Consider the following 24,624-nt stretch of genomic DNA (forward strand, 5'->3'; position numbering starts at 1 on the left):
TCGGCCTTAAATCCTAATTCATGGTTTGCTCATTTTTTCCAGATGAATCTCAGAGTGCAGTATGGTGATCACCGGGGTGATTATGAATATGCTACTGGTGCGATTACGGCTGCTGAGTCCGCTCCTCAACCGATGTTTTTGGTGGCCCACTGGAGGACCTGTAGGCATTGGCGCAGTCGGTACCGGAGCGGCTTTCGTGGGTGGAGAGGGCGGTGGCACCGGTGCGTGCGGTGGAGGGGTACGCGGGGTACAACGGACTTCGGGTCGGAACGCTCCCGTTGCGGTTTCCCGTGATATGCCGTTCCTGTTGCTAGATGCGGAATTGTTTTGCTGATTGATTTGAATTTTCTCAACTGGCTGTGCGAATCTGTAATAAGTGAAGCGTGCCGGTTTGTGACAAAAAATTCGGGTACATGTGGAGTCACGCAGTGACATCAGGGATGTGCTAAAACTTCCGCTTTTGCTCACTTAGATATCCTTTTTCGGTGTATTATGACATTCAAGTACTTACTATAGTGTGAGGAGGACTGGTAACCTACCGTTTGACGTCATCACTCTCGCATACACGGGAGGGCGGCTGCCATGGTGACAGATGCGCGATTTTTACGGTTTTCGTCAGTTTTCTCAGCATATTTTCTTTTCTCTTCTATTTCTAGCCCCTCATGTTTGGTTTCTAAATTCAGTATCATCTGTTAAAATATCAGAAAGCTTTAGAGGAGAAAGGAACTGAGAATATCTTTAAAATGTGTAGTGTATGTACTATAAAGGACTGTAGTACATTATATGAGCCTAGCAACGTTCCAGTATCTCTGAGAGAATGTTTGTATGTTTTCCTACTTTTATATTTAGTCTATCATCAGTCGTCCTACTGTACACATCTAATAAAGTATTATTAGATACTTCACATTGGCGTGAAGGATGATAGCAATTTTTTAAAAAAAAAGTTTTTAATCTGGAATAATGTCTACCACTGGAAATACGGATGGTACTAGCACGAGTACCGTTGTCCGTACGTCCGTGACGCAGACCAGGCAGGATGTGGCCGGAGAAGAAGCGGATTCTACCGGATTGCCCCGCCTGGCGAAGTTCGATCCAGAGGTCATCAAACTGGAGACCTGGCGGATCCAGTTTGACAGTCACCTGTCCTCCCATGGGATGGCTACGGACAGGAAGAAGCCGCTGCTCCTGGGATCGTTGGCTCCGAAGGCAATGGAGATGCTAGCCTCCATGTGCCGTCCGAAGGATCCTGGCGCGTTCACCTTCGACGAGCTGTACAGTAAGCTCAAGGTCGCTTATAGTAGGCGTACGAACGTGCGAGTCGAACGAGCAAACTTTTTCAGCATTAAGCAGCAGGCAGGTCAGACGTCGTTAGATTTCAGCAATAGCCTCAGGAATCAAGCAGTTAAATGCGATTTTCCAGATACATTTGTTGACGACCAGCTGTGCGCTGCGTTCATGTCAGGTGTAGCGAGTGAGACGACGCGTAGATACCTGTACTCATTGCCAGTCTCCTCAGTGGAGAAGTTCGATACGCTGTACGAAGAAGCAGATAAGTATGAGCAGAGTCGTGCAGATGCGAAGCAGTCAGGTTCAAAGTCGCAGTCGCCAGATGTAGCCGCTATAAAACGCGGAGGTTTTCATGGGCGTGGCCGAGGTCGTTTTAGAGGTCGCGGTGGTAACAACAATGTTGGTCGTAAGTCAGCATGTTTTGGCTGTGGTTCTACCAGTCATATGAAGCCAGATTGTCCGCACAAGAATGCAAAGTGCTATAACTGTGGAAAGACAGGGCATACTGCCAAGGTGTGCAGGGCACCGAAGAAGGAAGGCAGAGATCAGAGAAGGACTAATTATGTCAGAACTCAGGAGTACGATGTACTGAGGACAGGTCCAGTGACGCCCACGTCGATATTTGTACCGTTAACGATGAACGGTAAGAATGTGTCAATGGAGTTAGACACAGGATCGTCAGTGACAATCATGAGTAAGCTGACATGGCGCAAGATTGGAGCGCCGAAGTTGAGAAAAGCAGATGAAGTACTGCACAGTTTTACTGGTCATCAGATACCGCTGATGGGTACTGTCGAGGTACAGGTACAGCATAGAGGCGTAATGAAAACGCTGAAAGCGCTAGTGACAGAGCGTGGTTGTAGCATTATTGGCCGTGACTGGATATCTCAGTTAGAGCTTAGTGCATTGAGTTTGAAGCAGTTGCAACAAGGTAACGTCTGCACAGTAACTGAGAAGCTGAAGTTGGCGCATGTGCTACAGAAGCATAAGGCTGTATTCCGAGATGAGCTCGGGTGTTGCAAGAATTTTAAGGCGCATCTGTATCTCAAGGAGAATGCGAGGCCAGTGTTTTGTAAAGCCAGACCCGTGCCGTTTGCTTTGAAGGAAGAAGTTGAAGAAGATATTGACCGGTTAGTCAGTATAGGTGTACTAACACCCGTTGATCATGCCGAGTGGGCAGCGCCGACGGTTTACATAAAGAAACCGAAGAAAAGGTCAGGATATGTTCTGATTTGAGCACTGGTCTGAATGATGCACTTGACGTGCACAAGTATCCGCTACCGCACCCAGATGAGCTTTTTGCCAAATTAAATGGCGGTGTAGTGTTCTGCAAGATTGATTTGAGAGAAGCTTATAATCAGATCCCAGTTGACGATGAGAGTTCGAAGCTGCTCGTTATTAATACCCATAAGGGTTTGTTTAAATACAACCGACTGCCGTTCGGTGTGGCCAGTGCGCCTAGTATATTTCAGCAGCTCATTGAAAGTATCTTGCAAGGGTGTGAAGATGTAGCAATATATCTGGATGATATTATTGTAAAAGGGCGCAACAGAGAAGAGTGCCTACGAAAGTTAGACATGGTACTGGAGAAACTTGAGCAAGCTGGCTTAACGGTCAAGAAAGAGAAATGTGAGTTTCTGGTTGATTCAGTTGAATATTTGGGATTCATTATTGATAAAGCTGGCAGACGTATTTCGAGTGAGAAAACAAAAGCTGTTGTTGAAATGCCAGCACCACAGGACGTAGGACAGTTACGTTCGTTCTTGGGTATGATTAATCATTATGCAAAGTTTTTGCCAAATTTGTCGAGCAGATGCAGTTGCTTTTATAAGCTGCTCAAGCAGTCAGTGCAGTGGAAATGGGATTCAGGTTGTCAGAAAGAATTCCTGTCGCTAAAAGATGATTTGACGAAAGCTACTCAGTTAGTGCATTTCAACCCTGAATTGCCGCTAGTGTTGGCAGCTGATGCATCGAAGTATGGTATAGGTGCAGTGTTGAGCCACAGGATGCCTGACGGTTGTGATAAGCCGATAGCGCACATATCGAAGACGCTGACATCAGCTGAGCAGAATTACGGTCAAATTGAGAAGGAGGCACTCGGCTTAGTCTTTGGTGTAAAACGGTTTCACCAGTATCTGTACGGTCGAGAGTTCATCTTGTTAACTGACCATAAGCCGCTGGTTACGGTGTTCGGAAGCAAGAAAGGTGTGCCAGTAGTTACTGCAAACAGGTTGCAGCGGTGGGCCATTGTGCTCATGGGTTACACGTTCCGAATCGAGTACCGTAGAACGTCAGATTTTGGTCAGGCAGATGGTCTCAGTAGACTGCCGATTAAGTCATCAGATTTGTTTGACGAAGAAGATCTGGGCAAGACAGAAGTGGTCAATTTGATAGAAAGTGAAATTCTATCCAGTATGCCAGTATCAGCTGAAGTGATTCGTGCAGCGAGTGCGAAAGACAGTGAGATTGACCGAGTCAAACAGTTCCATTTGAATGGATGGCCAAACAAGGTTCCAACAGAGTTAGTGGCGTACAGTCGCCGGAAGAACGCATATTCAATATGCGATGGTTGTTTACTGTGGAATAACCGAGTAGTTATCCCCAGTTCGTTGCGTGCACAGATACTGAAGTACTTACACAGTACGCATACAGGCGTAGTGAAGATGAAAGCGGAAGCGAGAAGCCACGTTTGGTGGCCTGGTATTGACGAAGCGGTAGAGAAAGTAGCCGGGGAATGTGAGATTTGTTCGATGTTAGCGAAAGATCCCAGAAAGGTACCGTTACAACAGTGGCCGGTCCCACAGGGCCCGTGGCATCGGTTGCACATAGATTTTGCCGGACCGTTCAAGGGTCGAATGATACTCGTAATTGTTGACGCATTCTCGAAGTGGCTAGAAGCGTTTGAGGTCAAGAAAGCCGATACCAGTAACGTGATTTTCATTATGGAAAGTCTGTTTGCGCGATATGGACTGTGTACTGATATCGTCAGTGATAATGGACGTCAGTTTACGTCGGAACAGTTTCAGCAGTTTTGTACTGAAAGAGGGATTAAACATATGACTATAGCCCCGGGACACCCGCAGTCCAATGGGCAAGCCGAGCGCTACGTTGATGTAGTAAAGAAGGGCATAGAAAAGGCATGCAGTCCGGAAAACGTTTGCCGATGCGTTACGGGAGTTCCTTAGTCGTTTTCGTACTGTACCAAATGGTACTACTGGAAAAGCTCCGTGCGAGTTGTTTCTAAATCGAAAGGTCAGGACTATCTTAGACCTGGTTCATCCTGTAGCGCAGGTGCACGAGAAAGCCCGAGGCAGGCAGAAGCGCAATTTTGATAAGCGCACGAAAGCGCGAGCGTTCATAACAGGACAACTAGTCCAAGTAAAGGATTTCCGGTTGAACAGTGCTGATAAGTGGGCTGCAGGGCAGCTGGTAAACCCATCGGTAAAACGATGTGGGAAGTTAAAGTGAACGGTCAAGTGTGGCGAAGACATGCTAACCAGATGCTACCACGCCGTTGGTTGACCGCCGAAGAGCACGCAGAGTCGCAGATGGCGGCGAGTGCACAGAGAACACCAAAGCCCGTCCCGATGCTACCACCGGTAGAGGTTGCGACGCAGCGTGAGCGTAAGGCGTCAGAGGCGCGACGCATGGTTGCGGCGCCAGAGGCGCGACGCATGGTTGCGGCGCCAGAGGTGCGACGTGAACCCGCGGCACCAGTTGAAGAAGCGCGACGCCTGGAGGCTGCGCTTGAGGCGCGACGCGATGTTGCGGCGCCGAAATCTGAGCAGGTAGTATGCAGGCTGCACCGCAGCCTGTGCCCCCTGTTGTTATTGCAGGTCCAGACCGTGGACCGCCACCCCCAGTGAAGGCGGAAGTCATGGTTCCCACGGCCGAAACGAAGCCTCCGAAGAAGCCATCGGAGAAGGCTGCTGCAAAGCCACCGAAAGTTCCGAAGGCCCCGATTCCGGAAGCAGAACTCCGCCGAAGCGATCGGACAAGGAAGATGCCGGATTACCTCCTCAAAGACTACGTGACGAAAAAGATTTTCGTAGAATTTCCGCCGATTTAAAATTAATATTTATTCCTGTTTTCATTGCCCGTGTGTTTTATCTTATTGTGGGGGAGTGTAGTGTATGTACTATAAAGTACTGTAGTACATTATATGAGCCTAGCAACGTTCCAGTATCTCTGAGAGAATGTTTGTATGTTTTCCTACTTTTATATTTAGTCTATCATCAGTCGTCCTACTGTACACATCTAATAAAGTATTATTAGATACTTCACAAAATGAGACAATAAAATCTGTGGGCCTATGGTAAGCAGCAGACCTGGGCAGTTAATTTCAACTATCTATATTTAACTTAGCGCGAGTTTTTTTCGAGTTAACGAGTTATAACTTAACTTTGAAGCTTAACTCGCCAGGACGAAAACTTAACTCTAGCGCAACTCAAAAATAATAAAGCGCAACTCGAGTTTAACGTAACTCTGCGGGTTTCAGTTGAAAGCAAAAATGAAATTAAAATATAGAAAATATCAGAAAAAATGTTAATTTAACCTTGGATCGCATAAATTGCCATAATTACAAAAGTATGTGTGTACAAAAGTATGTGCATACAATTCCTCGAGCCGACGTACACTACGACCGCCCAAGGCTTTGACTAGGTGAATATGCATCGGGGAGTCCATGCTGACAGTGAGTGTGGTCGTTCAATTTGAGCTTAATTAACAGCGTGAAGAGAACGTATTTTTCAAAATTTTGTCATCGAGAGCACAAATCATGTTCGACCAAAATCACACGGGAATTGATCGCCTATGCGTCTTCGCTACCTGCCCATAAGGGAAGCGCAATAATGCGGTCAACGCTGTCAAACAGCTACACTAACTTCGGTAGCCATTGTGAAGCGAAATCTTAAAAAAAAGTTCAGCGTTGCCGGCGCTCGGCCCCAAAAAACCAGGGTCAAAAAGAGGGAGAAATTTTGAGAGGGAGGAATTTTTGTGTGGTTAAAAAGAAGGAGGAATTTTATCAGATAAGAACTTTTTTTATGTTTGATTTTTTCTTGAGGGAGAGAGAAAACAGGCAGGAAAAACAATAAGAACAAAACACAAAAAACACAAGAATGTTTTCTTATGTTTCATTCTTTTGTTTCATTCTTATTCTTTCTTATGTTTCATTTATACTTTATCTTCTTCTCTCAAGAAAACTGCGTCTGTCGCTCTCTCCCTCAGGAAAAACATGAAAAAGAAACAAAAGAAAAAGCATGAATTTTAAAAATCAGTTTTAAGATTGAAAAACTAATAATGGTCTGTGTCGCAAACCTGGAAAAACTTATATCGGCTTGCATAAAAGACTACTTGAAGCTGATTACTAAAATCATAAATTTTTTTATTAGAAGTTAACTCCAGTTAACTCTAGTTATTGCGGCTAACTTAACTCATAGCGTAACTCGCGAGCTGCGATTAACTCTTAACTCTAACTATGAGTCGAAATCTCATAACTGCCCAGGTCTGGTAAGCAGTAGCACACCAGTGCATTCTGTATGCGACAGACGACAGTGATGACGTAGTCGACCGTTGCAGAGTCGCCTCCCAGTCCTCTTTCGAATTAGCAAATTAGCTTTCCACCACTTGAAATAAGAAAATTTTGAAATTTAGAAAACGTGATGGAAAGCTGGTTCGAACCATCTTCACGACAATGTGCGCTTCAATGCAAGGTTTGAAAGCGTCGGTTTAAAATGCAATCCACACTTCTGGTACACCCCCGTGCGTCCAAACTTTTAGAATTTTATTACCGATAATTTACGCGCGCAAACGGTTAGCGCGCCGATGTACTTATACAAATCATTTGGCTGAAAAATGTCATAAAACAGTGCACAGGGAAAGTTTTAGCCCATGTACGTACCCAAATTTGTAACCATGTACCGGCAGACTTGCCTTAACTCTCAGATTGGTTCACTGTACGGTCTTTGCTATTATTTCAAATTTCCAAAACTTAAATATACTTGTACAAGCAAAATGCCATTTTCACTTAAACTCAAAAGATCAGCTAGCTTGTACAACTAAAACAACTCATCCAGCTCTTTAGAACAAGCAACAGTACCCAAAACGGAAGCCGCATTTCCGCGCTGAATCTCGACACTTATACTTTGCCACAAAAACTCAGTAGCATGCGCTTCTCCTGTTTGCTCTTTGATGCGCCGACCGACTTCACTGATGAACTGCCGGGTACTGGTGCCGCAACTACCCATTGTTTCCAAAGCTACCGGTCAAAGAAATATCGGTCAGTGAGTTCCAAATAGAGGTTCCTCTTTCGTTCTTCCGCGTCGTCTGCTGCTGAACCCGCTGCCGCCGATGATCCAGCTATGTACGACATCGCGAATGTGTTGCACATGTGACATACCGTCACATCCCATATCAGTGGAAGGCCGTTCTTCCAAGGAAGAGTGTTAAGCCATCCGGCCGCTTTCCGTCTGAACTGATCAATCCGGGAGGTTCTAAAATTGTCGGGACTTTTGCTGACCCAAGACTGCGTTGTATTACGCTATTCAAACTCGCATGTCGCCTGAATCTCTCCTGACTTTTCAAGCAAGATAGACCATGTAAGCCTTGAGTGTCTACCGTTACGAAAGGTCATTACGAAAATGTTGCTGACTGGTTATGTTGCTAAGGAAAAAAAAATGATAACGTTACTAATTGTTAAGAGTGCTACTGGTAGCACATTAAAAATTATTTATGATTCGCACAAGCGAAAAGCTGCTGCGCTCCGGTCTGCCAATGCACGCCAACGTGCATTTTTTCTAGCAGTTGACATTTATGCCGATGCAGATTTCTGCAAGTTTGATGTAGTTACTGTGAGAGTTACATAATCCAAATTTAAATTTTACGACATCCATGGATTGTATTGGCGGGAGAGTTGTTTTAGGACGACTTTGCTGGGCGTTGAGTACAGTGGAGAGTGGACCAGTGGAATAATTATCATCACTTTTGCGCGAAGCGGACGCACGATTTTCGAACGAATGTACAAATAGAACAGTTACGCAGTGACTACTACAGTTGCTCCACGGTAGTTCACGAATCATGCTAATGCAGGCAATTTACTGTTTACTGCTGTCATTCGCATCATATGCATAGAAGTATGTTAAATCCTTACGTGTGTGCCTTTTGCGCTTGGTTGCGCGGACTGGCACTTGTTTCGATATTAAATTTTCGAGTATGACAGTTTGAAATAGTACGTAATCGCTGATTGCTATCACGTGCAAAGCAAATTAATGCCATGTTAGAGACCAAGTAAGTATATAAAGCTAGCCGGCTGAGGGCGCTGAAGGACGCAGGGCACGTGCGTCAGAATGGGCAGACAGGAAGGACTTGCATATCCAGGCCAATTAGACGGTCCGCAATGCTGCGGCTGCTGCTCGGCATTCAATGGAATGCCTAACTGTACAACTGGCAGAGCCGCTGCGCCATCCTTGCGCTGTGGGTCCGGTATTAGTGTGACGAATTATCTGCGGAAGTATCCGGGGAATTAATTTGTCGGTATTCACCAACATGCCGTGATTTCCTTCCGCTGCTCAACTACAGCATCGAAGCCACCCTTTGAAAAAGTCAAACAACAGAAAACGTGCCAGATATGTATGTGCACGTACCGCATGCGTACTGTACTTCACAGCAGAAAAGCCTCGCTGAGGGCCAACAGGGCCATCGTGCTCAGTTGGCCGACGGCCAGCTCCCGCAGGTCAACCTCGCCCCACGCTAGCGGCGTCCCGTCCGCTTGGAAACCGCTGAATCTGAAATGCACAACAAGCACCTTTCTCTGGCTCATCGAACCGCAAGTGCCAGCACAGTCCACAGTATCATGATACGATACAGCAGTACGTACTTCTCACTGTCACTTCCAGATAGAGAATCCGTAACTGTGTGCACAACTTACATGGACAACAGATGACGGATGCGCAGCCATTCATCGGGATAACTGAGAGTGGCCACCCAACGAGCGTGGATCGCCTGCACTTTCCGGTACACATCGGCGCCGACGGCCGGGAAGTGGGCGTTGATGACGTACATAAAGCGGCTCATGGCGTGTTCCCATCCATGGACGAAGGGCAGGATGACCCGGCGAAGAGTGATCTGCGCGCTATCAATGGACAGCAGATTTCCCTGTGCTCCTCCGAGCAGACTTCCTCGGGAGATCATCCATCGCTTCTCACTTTCTGGCAGCTGCACCAGACTGTTGTCTCTCGCATAAAGCAAGTCAAACAGTGCTCGACAGAAGAGCCCCGAAAAGGTGCAGTTGTTTATGATCAAGGCCTGACAATGGTCTTTGAAGGGCCGAATGCGCCGAATGATGCCGTGTCTCAGCAAGGAACATTCATCGTATGTCCAGTGACTGAAAGGAAAGCTGGCGTCTTGCATAACCATCACGGGCAGCCGGATGCTGGCCGCGTCCAGCCACGGCCCTAGAAAGTAACTCGGCCTCCTGCTCTCCAGGCCAGTTATGGTCAGGCTCTTGGTTCCTGCATGGACTGCCCCCTGCAGCAGCGCGGCTAGTTTGTACGAGTCATCGTAACAGCAGTGCGTGGAGGCACAGCCTTCCAAGTTGATTGTGATGTGACCGTTATGTGTCGAAGCATCGCTTAATATCGCATTCCACAAGAAGCACACCCTAAGCAAACGAGTGCAGTTGCATTAGCAATTTAGCATCGAAATTCAAAGTATACAGCCGCTATTTCTGAATGAGCAATTATCAGCGGATTAATCTTCAAGTTTCTTTGATATATCTGCATTTATATGCAATCGCATTTTATTTTAGAAGGCAACGCCCAGCACGCTGCCGTCGGGCATAATTATGCTCCCACCCTCTTTGCACGGAGGCGCTGCACGGTTGGAACTTGAAACCGGCAAGCCTAATATAATATTCATATGAGAGACGTAGTTTGTCTATATGTAATACTTATATTAAGTAATGCAGGATCCGACTGGTAACTGAGAAGCAGGGTGAAAACTGCAAAAGGTCGCAAGTCCCACAAGTCCCACCACCGGTGGCAACTGGCAGTAGTACTAGATGCCACTGCCGCCTTTAACACTCTGCCCATAACTCCACCACGGCAAGTCAGAATCGAAAAGCTATGCAAACTCTGAACTCTTCATCACGCAGGAATGTCTGTTGTAGTTGTTTTTATATCATTCATACGAGGCAGGTCCGGCGGTTGAACTAGATGTCCGGCAGATGCACGAGCACTTTCAGGCCTCGTCCCCTTTCTGTAGCGAAACTAGCGACCGTACTCCGCATACCACCGTTCCGGAACAGCAGGTACGCACTACCGTACGGCCGTTTTCGATTCAGGCACCGGGTATCAGTTGAAAGATTCGGGAGTCGGGACGGGGGTATGCTGCGTATCCGAATGTGTAACGTTCTCACAACTCTCTGATACGGTATCCCACGAACCGTATCTCATAGCACGAACCAACCCCGCGTCTCACATCTAAGTACCAAGAATTTCACGCGCGCTTTTTACGCATGCCCTCAAATACAAAGAAAAACAGTACAGTACTGTACACCTCCAGAGGCGGCTTTCCTCGTATCTTTTTGTTGATGAGTGAGGGTTTTTTAATATTGTCATGGTGTGACGCTTTCAGTTTCGTGAGTTAGTTAAAATTTTATGAAAACGAACAAATTTCTAATAATTTCAAAACCCAACAATTAGCGATTAAATAGAATCATTCATACAGAGTGAATCTTTTTAGAGAGGTACTTATGTTTTTTAAAATCTGTATGTACACATACTGTAGCTGATATTGCCATACCGGGTGGCCCAACAGAATGGCAGGCTGTTTTGGTAGCATGCGCCGAATCCATCCAGTGGTTGACACCAAGTTAATTTCATTCGAAAGAGGAACTTAAGCAACATAAAGTAGATTAAATTAAACTGGCAATATGCAAGGGCTTCATTTATTATGAATCGTTTGTAAAAACTGGGTGGACTTCGAGGATGGCCAGAAGCAAAAATTCGAATTTACCCATTTTTGATTTTAAAATTGTTGTAAGTAATTCGATGATGTGGAATTATGAAAGTAACGTTACTATTTCGGACAGGAATTTTTTAGTGCTTTTTTACTGTAGAATACTGCAATATTCTTGTGACCGCATTGGGCCTAGAAACGATAGAACTACCACACCGCACATTTAATTCTTGGGAAATTCGCAAGCAGGTTGTTCGAAAGTGAATTCAATTTTAAGCTGAAATCGGTTATTGATAGGGCAAGGTCTCAGCTACTTGTTACCGGTTAAAGAGACATTTACTGTTGCTGTCTGCCAGGTAGCAAAAAATTACAGCACAAATACCGAAAAATATCTGATGAAAATCCGGCATTTTATTCGGAAAATCTTCAAGTGCGTCCGCTGCATAGGTCATTCGGCGCAATAATTACGTCAACAGTTTTTCGCTACCGGGAAAACTTCTATATACAGTTGGAAAAAAAATAAAAAATTTGAAAGCTGAAAAAATTTAAAAAAAAACGCAGGGGAAAAAATGTCATGAAACTCTGAACTTTGCGCGCTGGGCCAAGATAAATTTCGACACCATTTCAGTCAGCATAAAATCTAACGATAGGGGCTTAATTTTTCAAAACATGCTGTTTTTTTGTTGTTTTAAGTACAGTAGTTGATAAAATTCACTAGCGAATGCTGCGAAATGTGATGGGACGCAAGTACAAGCCTGTCCGGTTATTTCTGTCGTAAAGGTACAGATAGCACATATTTAGCGCGAAGTTTGCGCTATAGCGATTGCCACTACACTACGTTTGGCGTAACACGCAAATTTGTGTATTTAAATAGGCTAACTTTGGCGAAATTTCGCTGTATTGAACCGGCAGAAATTACCGGACAAGCTTGTACAGCAATACGGCGCCAAAGTTAGGCCTCGTCCCGAGTACGAGGTACGCGAAGCGAGAACCGACATACCGTATCGGCGGTTATTTCGGGCGGTATCTCCTGCTCTGGGACGGTGATGTCTTGTACCTTAGCGAGATGCGCTACATCACCCGTGAAAATATCCGGGACGGGGTGTGCTCCGTATCCTAATGCGTCTCGTATTCACAACTCTCTGGTATCCTGCGAACCGTATCTCAAAACCCGTACTAGTACCAACCCCGCGTCTCAGATCAGCCAAAAATTTTGCGCGCGCGTTTTACGTACACCCTGATATACAAAGAAAAACGATACGATACGCGAAGCCACCTCCAGAGATGGCTTTTCCTGGTATCTTTTTGCAGAATTTTTGAATATTGTGTGGCGATATCTTTTTCGAGAGGAATTTATGAAAATGAACGATGCTTACGCTCTCTTTGGTTTTTATTCTCTGTTCATTTTAAAATGCCAATTAAATATGCACATACGAAATGTGACCTTTTTTAAAAACAGTAAAACTTTCACTTATTCCAGCTCGTCAAAATTATTATATGACAAACAACATCATGCAGAATTAGGTAGCTTGAGCTTCAAAGAGGCAGAATGTACGGAGTACGAAGTTTACGGACTACATAATTATGGTGCTGTGAGCAGAGAAGCGGCTCACGTACAGCGATGAAGTCTTTCAAAAGATTTCAACGTATTGCGCCGTGGTGCAGTGGTACTGACTACGCGGATCTAACGACGTAGCCGGGGTTCGATTACCCCCTCGGCGCCTTTTTCAGCCGTATCTCGGTTTCCAGTGGAGAGCGCCCTGGTTTTAGTGCCAACCGAAAACTTTCAATCCAGGGAACCATCATTTCACAATTCAAGACTAGGAATTAATTAGAATGATGGTATAAAAATTATCAGCCCAAGAATCGAAATTCCTCAAATTTTTCACCGAGAAAACACACATAGAAACTGGTAGGCAGTGCGATATGCGATCGGAGCGATGGGACGCAAATACAAAGATACGGGCCCAAAACCGAAGATTCGATTTCGATACAGGAAACCGAGAGCGAACCCAGTATCGATATGCGTGTCCTTAATTTACTGCATCTTGGTGGCCCGCACCAAATACTAAATAGTGTCTCAATTTTCGAAACTAGATACGGTGCTGTATCGCAACGAGATACGCTTTAGAAAGGGGACGAGGGCTCAGAGTCGCAGCCAGCAAATGCGGCAGGTGAAGTAGCAGCCAGAACAATTGACTATAAGAATCGATCTCGCTTGGATTTCGTTGAAATTAGCCAGCATTCACTTCCTGGAGTCCATACTGCCAGTAGCCATCGTCGCGTACGTCACAGTACCCTTCGGTGCTCATTTTCGACCTTTCTTTGCTTAGTAAAAACTTAAAACTGTAAAGTATATAGTACAAGAAACAGCCTCGGCTTCGCCTCCGCGTTTCTTGTGGTCCATGTCCATTTTAATTGAATTTGAATGAATATTTATTAGAATAATATGAAACGAAACGAAACATGATCGGTACATGCAATAGGGCTAACACGACTTTTATATGAAAAAATTGAAAGCCAGTTCATGATTCTCTCAACCATGAAAACATTCCCTCTGGCTGTACATACAGATAATTTTTACGATATAGATATCCCCTACCCGAAAAGAAAGCCGAAATATCAGTCTATGAAGTATGAAATTCGAAACAGTGATAGTGCACTGGATCACTGGCCGGGTTTTCGACTACGGGCTTTCAGAATATAATATTGGTTTTGGTCAGTCTTTTCTGGTTTGCCGGCTCTGGTGTATCCCATTCGTGGCCATATAGATCTGAATCTGGATATACCATTCAGCCACTCAGATTTATGTCTTTCTCGTGTTTCCGTTAGACAGTATCGCGAGAGGCCTGATGTATACTGTGACATGAGATAAAACACTAACATTTCACGAATGGCTTACCGTTTGATCCTCATTTGAGACTGAAGGTCCAAATTAGCGAATATCTCGATGAGAATTGTATGCTCAAGGTGACGAATGCAGGCTTCGTTTTCAGTTTCTGTGAAACAGTTGAAGGTTACTAATACTGAGTCAGTATTACTGACTAGCCTGTGCAGTGAAAAGCTAGAGTTATCCTGTATGCCGGTACCGCTACTTGTTAATGCGATTATGAGCGTTACCCATGAGCGATGCTTCATAACCCCGGAATTCCCGGTACCAGATCCCGTTCGAATTAGACTGCGACCGCAAAAACTAGGATTTGTCGTTCTAATTATTCAATTAAGAAGCGGCTTTTTTTCGGAATCTGCCTTACCATAATTTAGCGGCAGCAGAACTGTATCAGTCTTATCAGGCTGACTGGTACGCGTGACTACGTAGTCCAATAATTATATATACTTCTATTATTACAAAAGAAACGAAAGGCATTTCCGAACAAAGCATAGAGGAAGTTTTTCTGTTATAATGACGTTCTGTTTTGGTACTAAGTTTGTACTTGTACTACGATACTTATTAAAGGTCCCTTTCCGATCAAAAAGTATTACAGTCTGGGCAGCTCTTATCGACCTCATGGTGGTCATCGAGTTGACCACCGATCAGCAATACAACAATTTTTTTTTCTGAAAGAAATAGTGCTTGTGTGCGTAAACGGTCTGACCAAACAACGGTTAAAGAGAATAATACTCCGAACACCTCATACAAGTGCAAAGCAAATCATTTCATCATACTTTAAGCAGAAGCATGGAAACCGGAAGAACATTTGCTATGTGGTCGGACTACTGCACTACTTGCATCGACACAGCACTTCCAGTAGGAGGGAAGCGTCTACCTACCTACCCAAACGAAACAATTTCCCTTGCCTTACGGTCACGCAGACCTCAAGCAACGACGACGGCCACTGCAACGTGTGGTGGCTGCGCCATCCTTACCTACGCAGCCGATCTAGTGCTGTTTCAAGTGGCGACGGGGCAATGGACTTGTAGCCCATTGAATTGGGTTCCACAAAGTCGACAATCTTTAAAGACATGTTGAACCTGCATTGCAAAAATCCTACGGAACATCATCAGACTGGTCTGGCAGTCCAGATTGGCCGTCGTTAAGTGAAGCAGTATTAAAGTCCGGTATACACGGAAGCATGCTGCGGCCTCCACGCAGGACACACACTTCGGTGGCCGTCGACGGCCCGTCGTCATTGCTGGGGCCGGCACGATCATGTCGAAAAACATTTGTCCTTGTTCTAACGGCAAAAACAATGCCGCTCGCCTGGATATACATGGTCACGGCTGGAAGTGCGATATTTTGTCTGCCCGGAACCAGCGCAGCAAATCAACATTCGACTGCACAAATCCCCAATTTCCATGCTTCCGCTGGGCAATACGCGCAAAATGAGTTGTTTTACGCTTTTGGGAAATTGTTTTCGGTATTTTTCTGGGCAACTGCTGTATAGCTAAAGCGTTTTGCAGCAAGGGCCCAATTGTTTCAAAATTCCAGCATAATTTTAAACCGCTGACCAAAGGTCAGTTCGAGGACCACTCCGAGTGTGCTGACAGAACTATTGCTTTCTGGTCGGAAATTATTTTGATTGCAATTATATGCACTTCTGGTAAAGTACGGCCGTACGGGTACCTCTCTACATTTGTACAGACTACAGACCGCTCAGTCTGTAGTCTGTACTAATGTAGAGCGGCACTGTCATAATATTATCACATACGATAAGTAGTTAATTCTGATTTATTGCTCAATTTGTACAAGGCGAGCTTCGCTCAACAAATATGATCAAATTATTATGTAGTAGTTAATTATTATGTACTTGCACTGATTTGTCGGATATTATAATTTACAAGCAATATGTACGTAATGTAAGTAACACGCGTACGTGTAACCCTTTATGCTTGGCAGCTAGCAACCTGGCACAGCGACAGCCACGTTTGCTTCTTTAATAAAACTAATAAAGAATTTATTTAAATACTGTACTGTATTGTAATCCCACGGTGTAACATTATTTTTGCTGCAGATTGTATTCATATGTTAGGCCCAAGGATAAAATGGTCGTGGAGATTTAGACGCACAACTAAACTGCCATAATTTGGGAAGCCATTTACGGTATGAAAGCAGCGGTATACGGTAGTTGACCAGATTGACAGCATTTAATTTACAGGCAACAACACCAATGGCCGTAAATGTCACTGACGCGTGTGCGCAGGGCTGTCAGCCACCGAGGTGGCAGCATTTTTTAATGAAGGAGGTTTTATAAGCAGGGACCTTTTATTGCAGCCAGAGGTACAACTTCAATAAATAAGTACTATCCAGTGTGTTGAAATCATGTCATGTATGTATGTACAGTCATGATACCACTGTGGTACAATTGACAATAAATAAAGATTGGCAAGGAAGCCGCACCTGCATAAGTACATTCCATACGACCTTCCAGAGTCGATGCTGCTCTGACACTTCAGAGACGGTAAATCCGACCGTCTTCTTATATGTCTCTCCAGGACAGGTATAACATAGGCCAAGAACAGGCTGCACTCAATTGCCCCCGGTGCGATTGTTTTGCAGCCTGAAACGGTAACGTTTCTTGGTGCACCATTAACCGATGAGGCTATAACTCACCTTCTGCAACAGAAAATTGCTTCCTTGAAACTTTTTACAGAACGTTTGCGAATACTAAATGCCCATCACGGATTTTACCTGTTGCGGAACTGCCTGTCCATTCCGAAGCTCATGTATACACTGCGCTGCAGCCCATGTTGGAAAGTGCCGGCGCTGCTGGATGAGTTTGACGGTCATGTTAAAGAAGCCTTGGAAGAAATCACCAATACCAAACTGGACGGACTTGTGTATACGCAGGCTACGCTACCCGTTGCCAAAGGGGGTTTGGGTGTTCGACGAGCGAAAGCATTGGCTCCTTCTGCCAATTTGGCTTCCATGTTTGCGACTCGTCAGTTAACATCTCAGATCTTTCAAGGCAGCAGCGAGCAGCTGGTCAGCGATGCGTGTGAACACTGGAAACTGGAGTCCGCATGTGATGAGTTACCGTTAGATTTGGCTCGTGTTCATCAGTGTGTATGGGATAATGCCGTCATACAGAAGGATGTTGATGTTTTGTGGAATAATGTTGGCGGCAATAAGCGAGCTGAAGCACGTATGAGAGCAGTTAGCACAAAATACGCCGGAGCCTGGCTCAATGCTCTTCCCGCGAAAGTTTTCGGCAACTTCCTGGATGATCAGACTTTCCGCATTTCTGTTGGCCTGTGGCTTGGTGCTAAGATCGTGGAGCAGCATTCGTGTGCGAGATGTGGTAAAGAGGTCGCGGAAAACGGATACCATGGGCTAGCGTGCAAGAAGTGCATCGGGAGAAGGAACGTCATAACGGCATTAACGATATCATATTGCGAGCACTATGTAATGCCGGCATTGAGTCATACCCGGAGCCCATTGGCTTTTTGCGCGAAAACGGAAAACGTCCGGATGGAGCTACGCGTTGGAAGTGGTACCGCGGGCAGCCATTAGTATGGGACGTTACTTGCAGAGACACGATGGCGGATTCATACATCGACGCGACCTCAAAGTGTGCTGGCGCTGCCGCCGAACTGGCATGCCGGGAGAAGATTGGAAAATACAAGTCGCTTACTGATCGCTGTAATTTTGTCGCCTTTGCATGTGAGACTTTTGGCACTTGGTGTGAGACCGGCATTGTAACGTTAAAGGAGATCGGTAAGAAGTTGTTTTTAAGGACGGGTGAGAGTCGCTCTACTTGTTTTCTGTTTCAGCGTTTAAGTTTGGAGATTATGCGTGGTAATGCAATGAGTGTATTGTGCACGGTCCCTTCCCATGTTAATTGGGACAAATTCTTCATTTGATCATGTTTGTTGAGCGAAGCTCGCCTTGCACATATTGAGAAATTAAAATAATTAACATAGTCGCTATTTGATCCTTGTTGAGCGTGTCCTCGGTTTGAGTAACAATAATGAATGTGCACTCGTGCAATCCAACTCTAACATGAAATCGACAATTGCGATCCGAAATCGACATACGACTATTCGGACGGTGGCCGTAATAACAGTGGCGAAACGAAAGGATGATACGGTAGATATCAGCCGCTTCCTGAAAAACGGACTCCGCATTGGGAAAGGGGATGACGTATTTTGTGTACGTCAGTGTGGTGCTTCCATCTGGAGCATCCATCTCCCTGGACGGCAGCTGCGCGACTACTTGACACCGGTCCACCACTTGGACGCAGGCGCTGGCAGTGGTGTAGAGGCCGTCAACTCCAGAACTCTCTGGCCTCACAAACCACAGGCCGCACACTGTAAAAATAAGCATATACTGCACCTCATGGGGCCGAAGCCAGTGTTAGTCTGGGCCGTCTACTCTCTACTCTTCCCGTACGGTTCGGGCCGGCATCTAGCTTTTCCGGACCGATCCCGGTAAAAAGAGGCTTAAATAGAGACGGAGAGAAAGAGATGATCGAGTTGATATACGCTCCAAACCTATACAACGTTACGTACCGCTGTCAGCGGTAAATAAATCATGGAGTTAATGCAGTCTCCTGGTGCATTTGTTTCGTTTGCGCTGCTTGCAAACCAGATAGATGTACGTTAACTGGTGATGAACATCCTTTTGAATTCACGAAACGTTCACGGTAGTTACGAGTTAACGCAAGTAAAATTAGCAGACGAAATCTGGTACCGTGAAGTGCTGGCGAGAATGCGTGTGGCAAGAACTTGAAAAACCTCAACGCGGCCTAAATAAATTCTCCTATTGAAAAAATAGGAAATGGCTATTGTCACCCCCCTGCACCCCTTTTGACTACTGTCTACTGTCACCCTTTTTTTTAACTGAAATAAACACCCTATTGTCACTCATCACCACACGCCCTTTCAGCTATTGCCACCAGCGGCTCTTTTTCAATTCTGTTCCTGCCACCACCGGCAGAAAAAAATCGCCAAGCAAACCTTATTGGCACTTAATGGATCACTAAAATGCGGCCTTATTTTTCTGATTTTGAACTTAGCATCTTCGGGATTTCATTTGTTGAGCTCCGCAGCAAATGCGATCGCACAAAAGTCCACAATTACGACAATCCCTTCGTTGCTACACCCGCGGAAACTAAATTCCGGTGTCCTCGCTCGCTTCCGGTTAATCTCGAGGCTTTCTTAATCAGTGGTGCCGATAGAACTGGTACCGAGAGTTTCGCCGGCAACGCAGAATCATAAACAAACGGCTAACCATTATAAGGCCTCGTCCCGAATTCAAAGCGAATCTCGTTGCGATGCAGCAACTCCACCTCGCGAGATGGCTTCGCGTACCGTATCTGTAGGCGTGGCCACTGCATACAGCCACCAGTTGGTATGACACTTTACAAACAGCATTATAAAATCGATTATTATAGGTAGTACCTAATGTTTACCGGCACTTAAATTTGATGATGTACGGTACGAGAAACAGCTCTATGCTACTGATTCGGTGATTCCTAGCCACTTACAACTAACACCATCCAGTAAAGCTGCCGGCCGAAACCGAAACGGCCCGTCCATTTCGTCGCGTAACGCCACCAACACCTGCGTATTTCTCCACTCAGTTGCGGACCAGTTGTCAGTAAGAAACGGAAGAGGCCAAATGAACCAGGCTTGAATCCAACGTGCAGTCGTTTTCGTGGAGTCGAATTCAATGTAGGCGCAGCTCCCGTCTGCCGAAATATCCTACAATGTTACAGTACTTTATTCCTAAACCGTTAGCAGGAACTCGCACATCTTGACAAAGTTAACCGTGCATCAGCACGATGCTTGAAGGTTTTTTGGCTTTAGCCTTTCCAACATGTTCTACAAGCCTTAAATCATTCAGCTTGTCTGCATGTGCAGCTTGCCGAAAGCCGACGTCGTTAATGTATCCGTGCGTACGAACATTATACGATACTGAATTGACTACTGCGAATGCTGCCAACATGCCTGCATATATCCTAACCACCAGGAGCCGGACTGGGTCCTTACAGCAACGGTGTTCTGATAGCTGAACTTATCGATACCACGCAACACCCGTCGAAATGGGGGAAGACTTGCCGGAACTTCCATGCTGATCTACAGCAAACCAACACACAGTATTAAAATTAACATTACAGATAGTAACAATTTCCTACAAGTTAAGCAGATAAAAAGCCGAGTACGGATGAACGACCTTTGCCACGTGGCACCTGTATGCCATAAAACTTTAAATATTAATAGTTTATGAAGCACAAGTAACAACGGACACTACCGCGCGTCCGATCACTGCGGCCGGGTTTCATTTCGGTCACATACAATTTCTTCGGCCCACGGTTCAACGCTCATTTCATCTTATGCTCACTTCGGCCAGCATTCAATTTGGCCACCGCTTGCGTCGGCTTTTACGTTTGTTTGTTAAGTTTTCTTCGGTTCTTTTTGCTAGGTCTTTTGGTTTTCATAGGTTTTCAACGGTTTTTGTAAAATACAGGGTTTCCCACACTTTTTAACATACACACCTCTGCAACATTCACAAAGCTTGGAACGGAAGGTGTGTTATAGAGAAGTTTCACTGTAGTGCGGAAAGAGGGCAGCCGTTTGTTTATGGCACTGCGCTGCCCACGGTCATCTTTGTCGGCCCCACTGAATCATTGATTAAGAAAGTGTTGAGATCAACCGGGAGTGAGAACATCGGGATTTTGTTTCCGCGCGTGCAGCAGCAAAGGGATGGTCATAATTCTGGACTTTTCGCGATCGCATTCACTGCGGAACTCATTAGCAAAAAAAATGGAGAAGATGTCAAGTTTAATGTCCCATTGCAACATGCTACGTGCGTTAGAATCGCATCAACGGCGCGAAGGTCCATACGCTATTGCGGAATCGAACCCCCCCCCCCCACCGGGGCAGGAGAAGCCTCAAAAAACAAGCTGTTGCCATTGGCCCCCATTGACGGACGTAGACTAATGCGGAACAATAGAGGCAGACCGCGTCCTTCGGCATCGCTTCACTAACAAATAAAGAAAAATTGTGGAAAATCGCAAACAAGTAAAATCAATCAAGCTGGCGATTAGCGTCATCTGATCTGCAGGATCTGCATTATTCTGGATTTTCTGTTTATTGTTATTTTCTGTTTATTGTTTATTGTTTTCTGTTTATTGTTATTTTCTGTTTATTGTTTATTGGATTTATTAGGATTCTTAGGTTTTTCAGAATTCTTAGTTGTCTTTGGTTTTCTAAGGTTGTGTAGGACTGTTTACAAGAACAGTTGAATACTAACCATCTGTGCCAGGGGCCCAGGGCCCAGAATTTTCGTTCTCCGCGGCTAACTTGTCTTCCCCTTCATCCAATCTTCACAGAATAAAGGGCGTAAGATGTCTCTCAATGTCAAAATTTCCGTATATATATTATTCCTGAAGTCCAGTGGTCATTTGAAACTTTGCTGCCATGTATGCCGTAGACTTTAAATGAACTGATTCCATGATTTGACTGCACAGTACAGTACCTTTGGACTTCACCACAGATTTCAGTTCCGTACTTGCAGTATTCTGTACTGTTAGTGCGAATGCTCATTAAATTAGCCCTGATTACATTATTAATTTTTTGTTGTATTCTGGATTATTTACTGTTAGTTAGCATTTCGACTACAATGGTAACAAATGCTGTAACAGAATCCAAGCAGCTATTTTTAATGAAGCAAAATGCACCTAATCGATGCGGTATTTTTCCCCCAATAAAACGGTTATAAAAGTCGCAGTGCTGTTGTGAGCCAATATTCATCCGTGCTCAGCTTGTTTATTAATAAATGAGTTCAACAACTCAGTAACACACACATTCGGGTAAACTGTGACGACTTCTATGGCTATAATTTCGCACAGGGATTTAAAGTGCATTAATTAAAGTAGTAGTACAATAAAGAGCAGGACCGACTCTGTAACTTGTAATACAGAGTCGCTCTTGTAAAGAGCCACCTTGGAACGCGGTGCTAGCATTCGGTTTAGCTGCATATCGCTAGAAAGCACCAGGAAACTGGGTGCGCGAGTGTTCGTTTTCCCGTTCAAATGGCGTTTTTCCCCACAGGCCACAGGTACTAAAATACTTCAGTTCTCAGCTTGTGCGCGGTACCAAATACGCCTGTTCTCCAGTGTCACCGTACTGACAGAATCACAGAGATCGTGTAGTTCTTGGCCAACCACTGTACTAGTAACTTGAGTACTCGGAGTCGGATGATATGTAAATGCAGATATATATATTGTACAACAATATTACAGAAGTTGGCTTAGGAATGTAGGCACTGCTACTTCTGTATAAACTATTCATTATAATAAAATGCGGATATTTTTCCTTGTCTACCACCACCAACTCACCCAGAACAATATCCTTCTAATTCGCTGTGGAAAAAGATGATGCTAAGGGTCTGTTTCCGTAGAACCAAAAAATCTTGAATACGAAATAAACCTATTCGGTGCATCGGTACCTCGTTACGAAAACAGTACAACAATACATTGTAAACTGATACTCGAAAAAAGGACAAGGACCACTGCAAAACACGAAGTACAAGAAAGCACTTATAACTCTAGAGATCTAATGTTTCAAAAACCTAAGAAAACTGATTTAAAATAATATAAATGGCTGCACGAATGCATCCTGAAGGATACGACTACAGTTTTAATGCTACTACAGTATCGTACGCTGTACGCAACACGCATGCAAGTAGAGGCAAGTGGCACACGCAAAGACAAGGCGGAAACCTACAGTAAAATCTATTTACAGCGAGTTACAATAAGCCTCCCGCGGGGGTTGCCCCTTATACAGACCTCCCACGGCTCCCAGTGGTTTTAAATACTACCGTAAGTGCTACGATCTGCATTGGCATCTTTGGTAACATCGGAGAAAATACCAGTGTTACTGGTACGATTTATAATAGGAAATGGCTATTCTCAGTTTCTCACCACCCATACACCACGTATGGATATTCGCACCACCTTTATTTAAATATTTTTGCACCACCTTTGGCTACTCCCACCCCTTTACGGCTTTTCTGCGTTCGGCCACATCCCATCGAATCATCCTGCTTTTCGATCGAATCCCATATACGTACTTGTATGTATTTCTTAATAATTTGTTACATTTAATATTACAATTACACTACACTAACGAACACTACACTGGAAAAATTTTTCTTAAGATTTACTCTGCCGTTCTCTTTGAAATTAAATTGTAATAATTATGATCAAACATTAAGCGTTGCCTGCGTTGGTGAACTTCCAATATCGGTATTATGGCATCCGCGTCCTTATAATTATGCACTGTACAGTTGCGAGCCAAAAACATTCAAACTAAACTTGGCACTATGACGGTAGTCGGTGACTACCCTGTTCGTATTGCAGTGCTGCCAGAAAAAAATCAAAAAGACTTACACCTAGAAGAACAACTGGTGCCAGTGTCAAAAGTTGTTTTTTAAAACTATGCAATAAAAGAACATTTCCAATGAAGTGGTAGGAATAGTCAAAAGATGGTGTCAGGCTGTCAGGTGCCATTTTAAAAAGGTAGTGGGAATAGCCTAAAGGTGGTTAAAGGAGTGAGAATTGCCAAATGGTGGTGCGAGGTGGTGGGAATAGCCAGTGAACACCCTTAACAATAACTAGCGGTGGTTGTCACCAACACCAATGCAAAGCGCTTAACTCAAAAGTGGGAAATGGTATATGGATTTGTGGAAGTGGAACAGTGGTACGTTATTGTCCTGCACGTAATGGCCACTGGAAGACACGCTCGCCACGGCGGGTTGAACAGTACAGTATACCGTTCTTGGGTTTCTGCGGGTATCCCAGCGAATCTCTCACCCTGCGGTACATCCCATACTTCCGATCGTCGCCCGGACGGACGCGCCACATTTACATGGAAACGCGGCATGGGCTTAGCATGGTAGGTGACCTCACTGCCCTGTGAGGGCACTGTCGCGCCCAGTGTCACAATAAGTTCACTTCCGCTACCGCGGGTTCTGCCGCTGCCCAGGCCGAAGACAAGAAAGCCAGACGTATCTCCAAGGCAGATACATTTTGCCCCACTATTAAAATAAGCCACTATCAATAAACCAATAAGAGAAATTTGACTTGTGCGCAGGGAGCAAGTACAATGCAACTGCAGTGTGTCGCTATGAAGTATCTATATATATTTGTGATTTGTTTACAGTTGTAGCTTGTAACTACCTTTGTTTTGTTGCAGAACTTGATTAATGTGGCTGGCTTGTGCTAACTAACGCCAGTCGTGCCAAACGGACGCAGTTTTGTACAGTTTTTTGTTTACGAGTAATAAAAGTATTTTTTAACTGAATTTATCGTTGTATATTAATATTCGAAAAGGAAGCCGAAACAGAAATGAGCGAAAAACACATCATTCAAGAGACTCGTTATGCTACAGCTAGTACGTCTGTGTTGGCGTAAGACAGTGGGTTCGAGCCTTACCAAG

General features: G+C 44.8%; 1 protein-coding gene across 3 annotated transcripts; it reads right to left on the minus strand.

Moving 5' to 3' along the window:
• Positions 1-8,361: 8,361 nt before the first annotated feature.
• On the minus strand, positions 8,362-22,798 carry LOC129587290 (uncharacterized). 3 transcript variants are annotated; one of them, XM_055480959.1, is made up of 6 exons: positions 22,524-22,798; positions 21,437-21,507; positions 14,144-14,240; positions 9,212-9,943; positions 8,928-9,068; positions 8,362-8,856 (listed from the first exon to the last, which is right to left on the minus strand). In XM_055480959.1, the coding sequence occupies exons 1-5, from the start codon at positions 22,625-22,627 to the stop codon at positions 8,945-8,947; spliced, it is 1,128 nt and encodes a 375-aa protein (XP_055336934.1). In that variant the 5' UTR covers positions 22,628-22,798; the 3' UTR covers positions 8,362-8,856; positions 8,928-8,944. The 3 variants fall into 3 exon arrangements, with proteins under 3 accessions (XP_055336934.1, XP_055336936.1, XP_055336937.1); XM_055480961.1 differs by lacking the exons at positions 21,437-21,507; positions 22,524-22,798 and adding exons at positions 16,580-16,795; positions 16,871-17,521; XM_055480962.1 differs by lacking the exons at positions 14,144-14,240; positions 21,437-21,507.
• Positions 22,799-24,624: the final 1,826 nt, after the last annotated feature.

The sequence above is a fragment of the Paramacrobiotus metropolitanus genome, unplaced genomic scaffold (assembly GCF_019649055.1).
Source record: "Paramacrobiotus metropolitanus isolate TYO unplaced genomic scaffold, Prichtersi_v1.0 Parri_scaffold0000024, whole genome shotgun sequence".
In the NCBI taxonomy this organism is placed as follows: domain Eukaryota; kingdom Metazoa; phylum Tardigrada; class Eutardigrada; order Parachela; family Macrobiotidae; genus Paramacrobiotus; species Paramacrobiotus metropolitanus.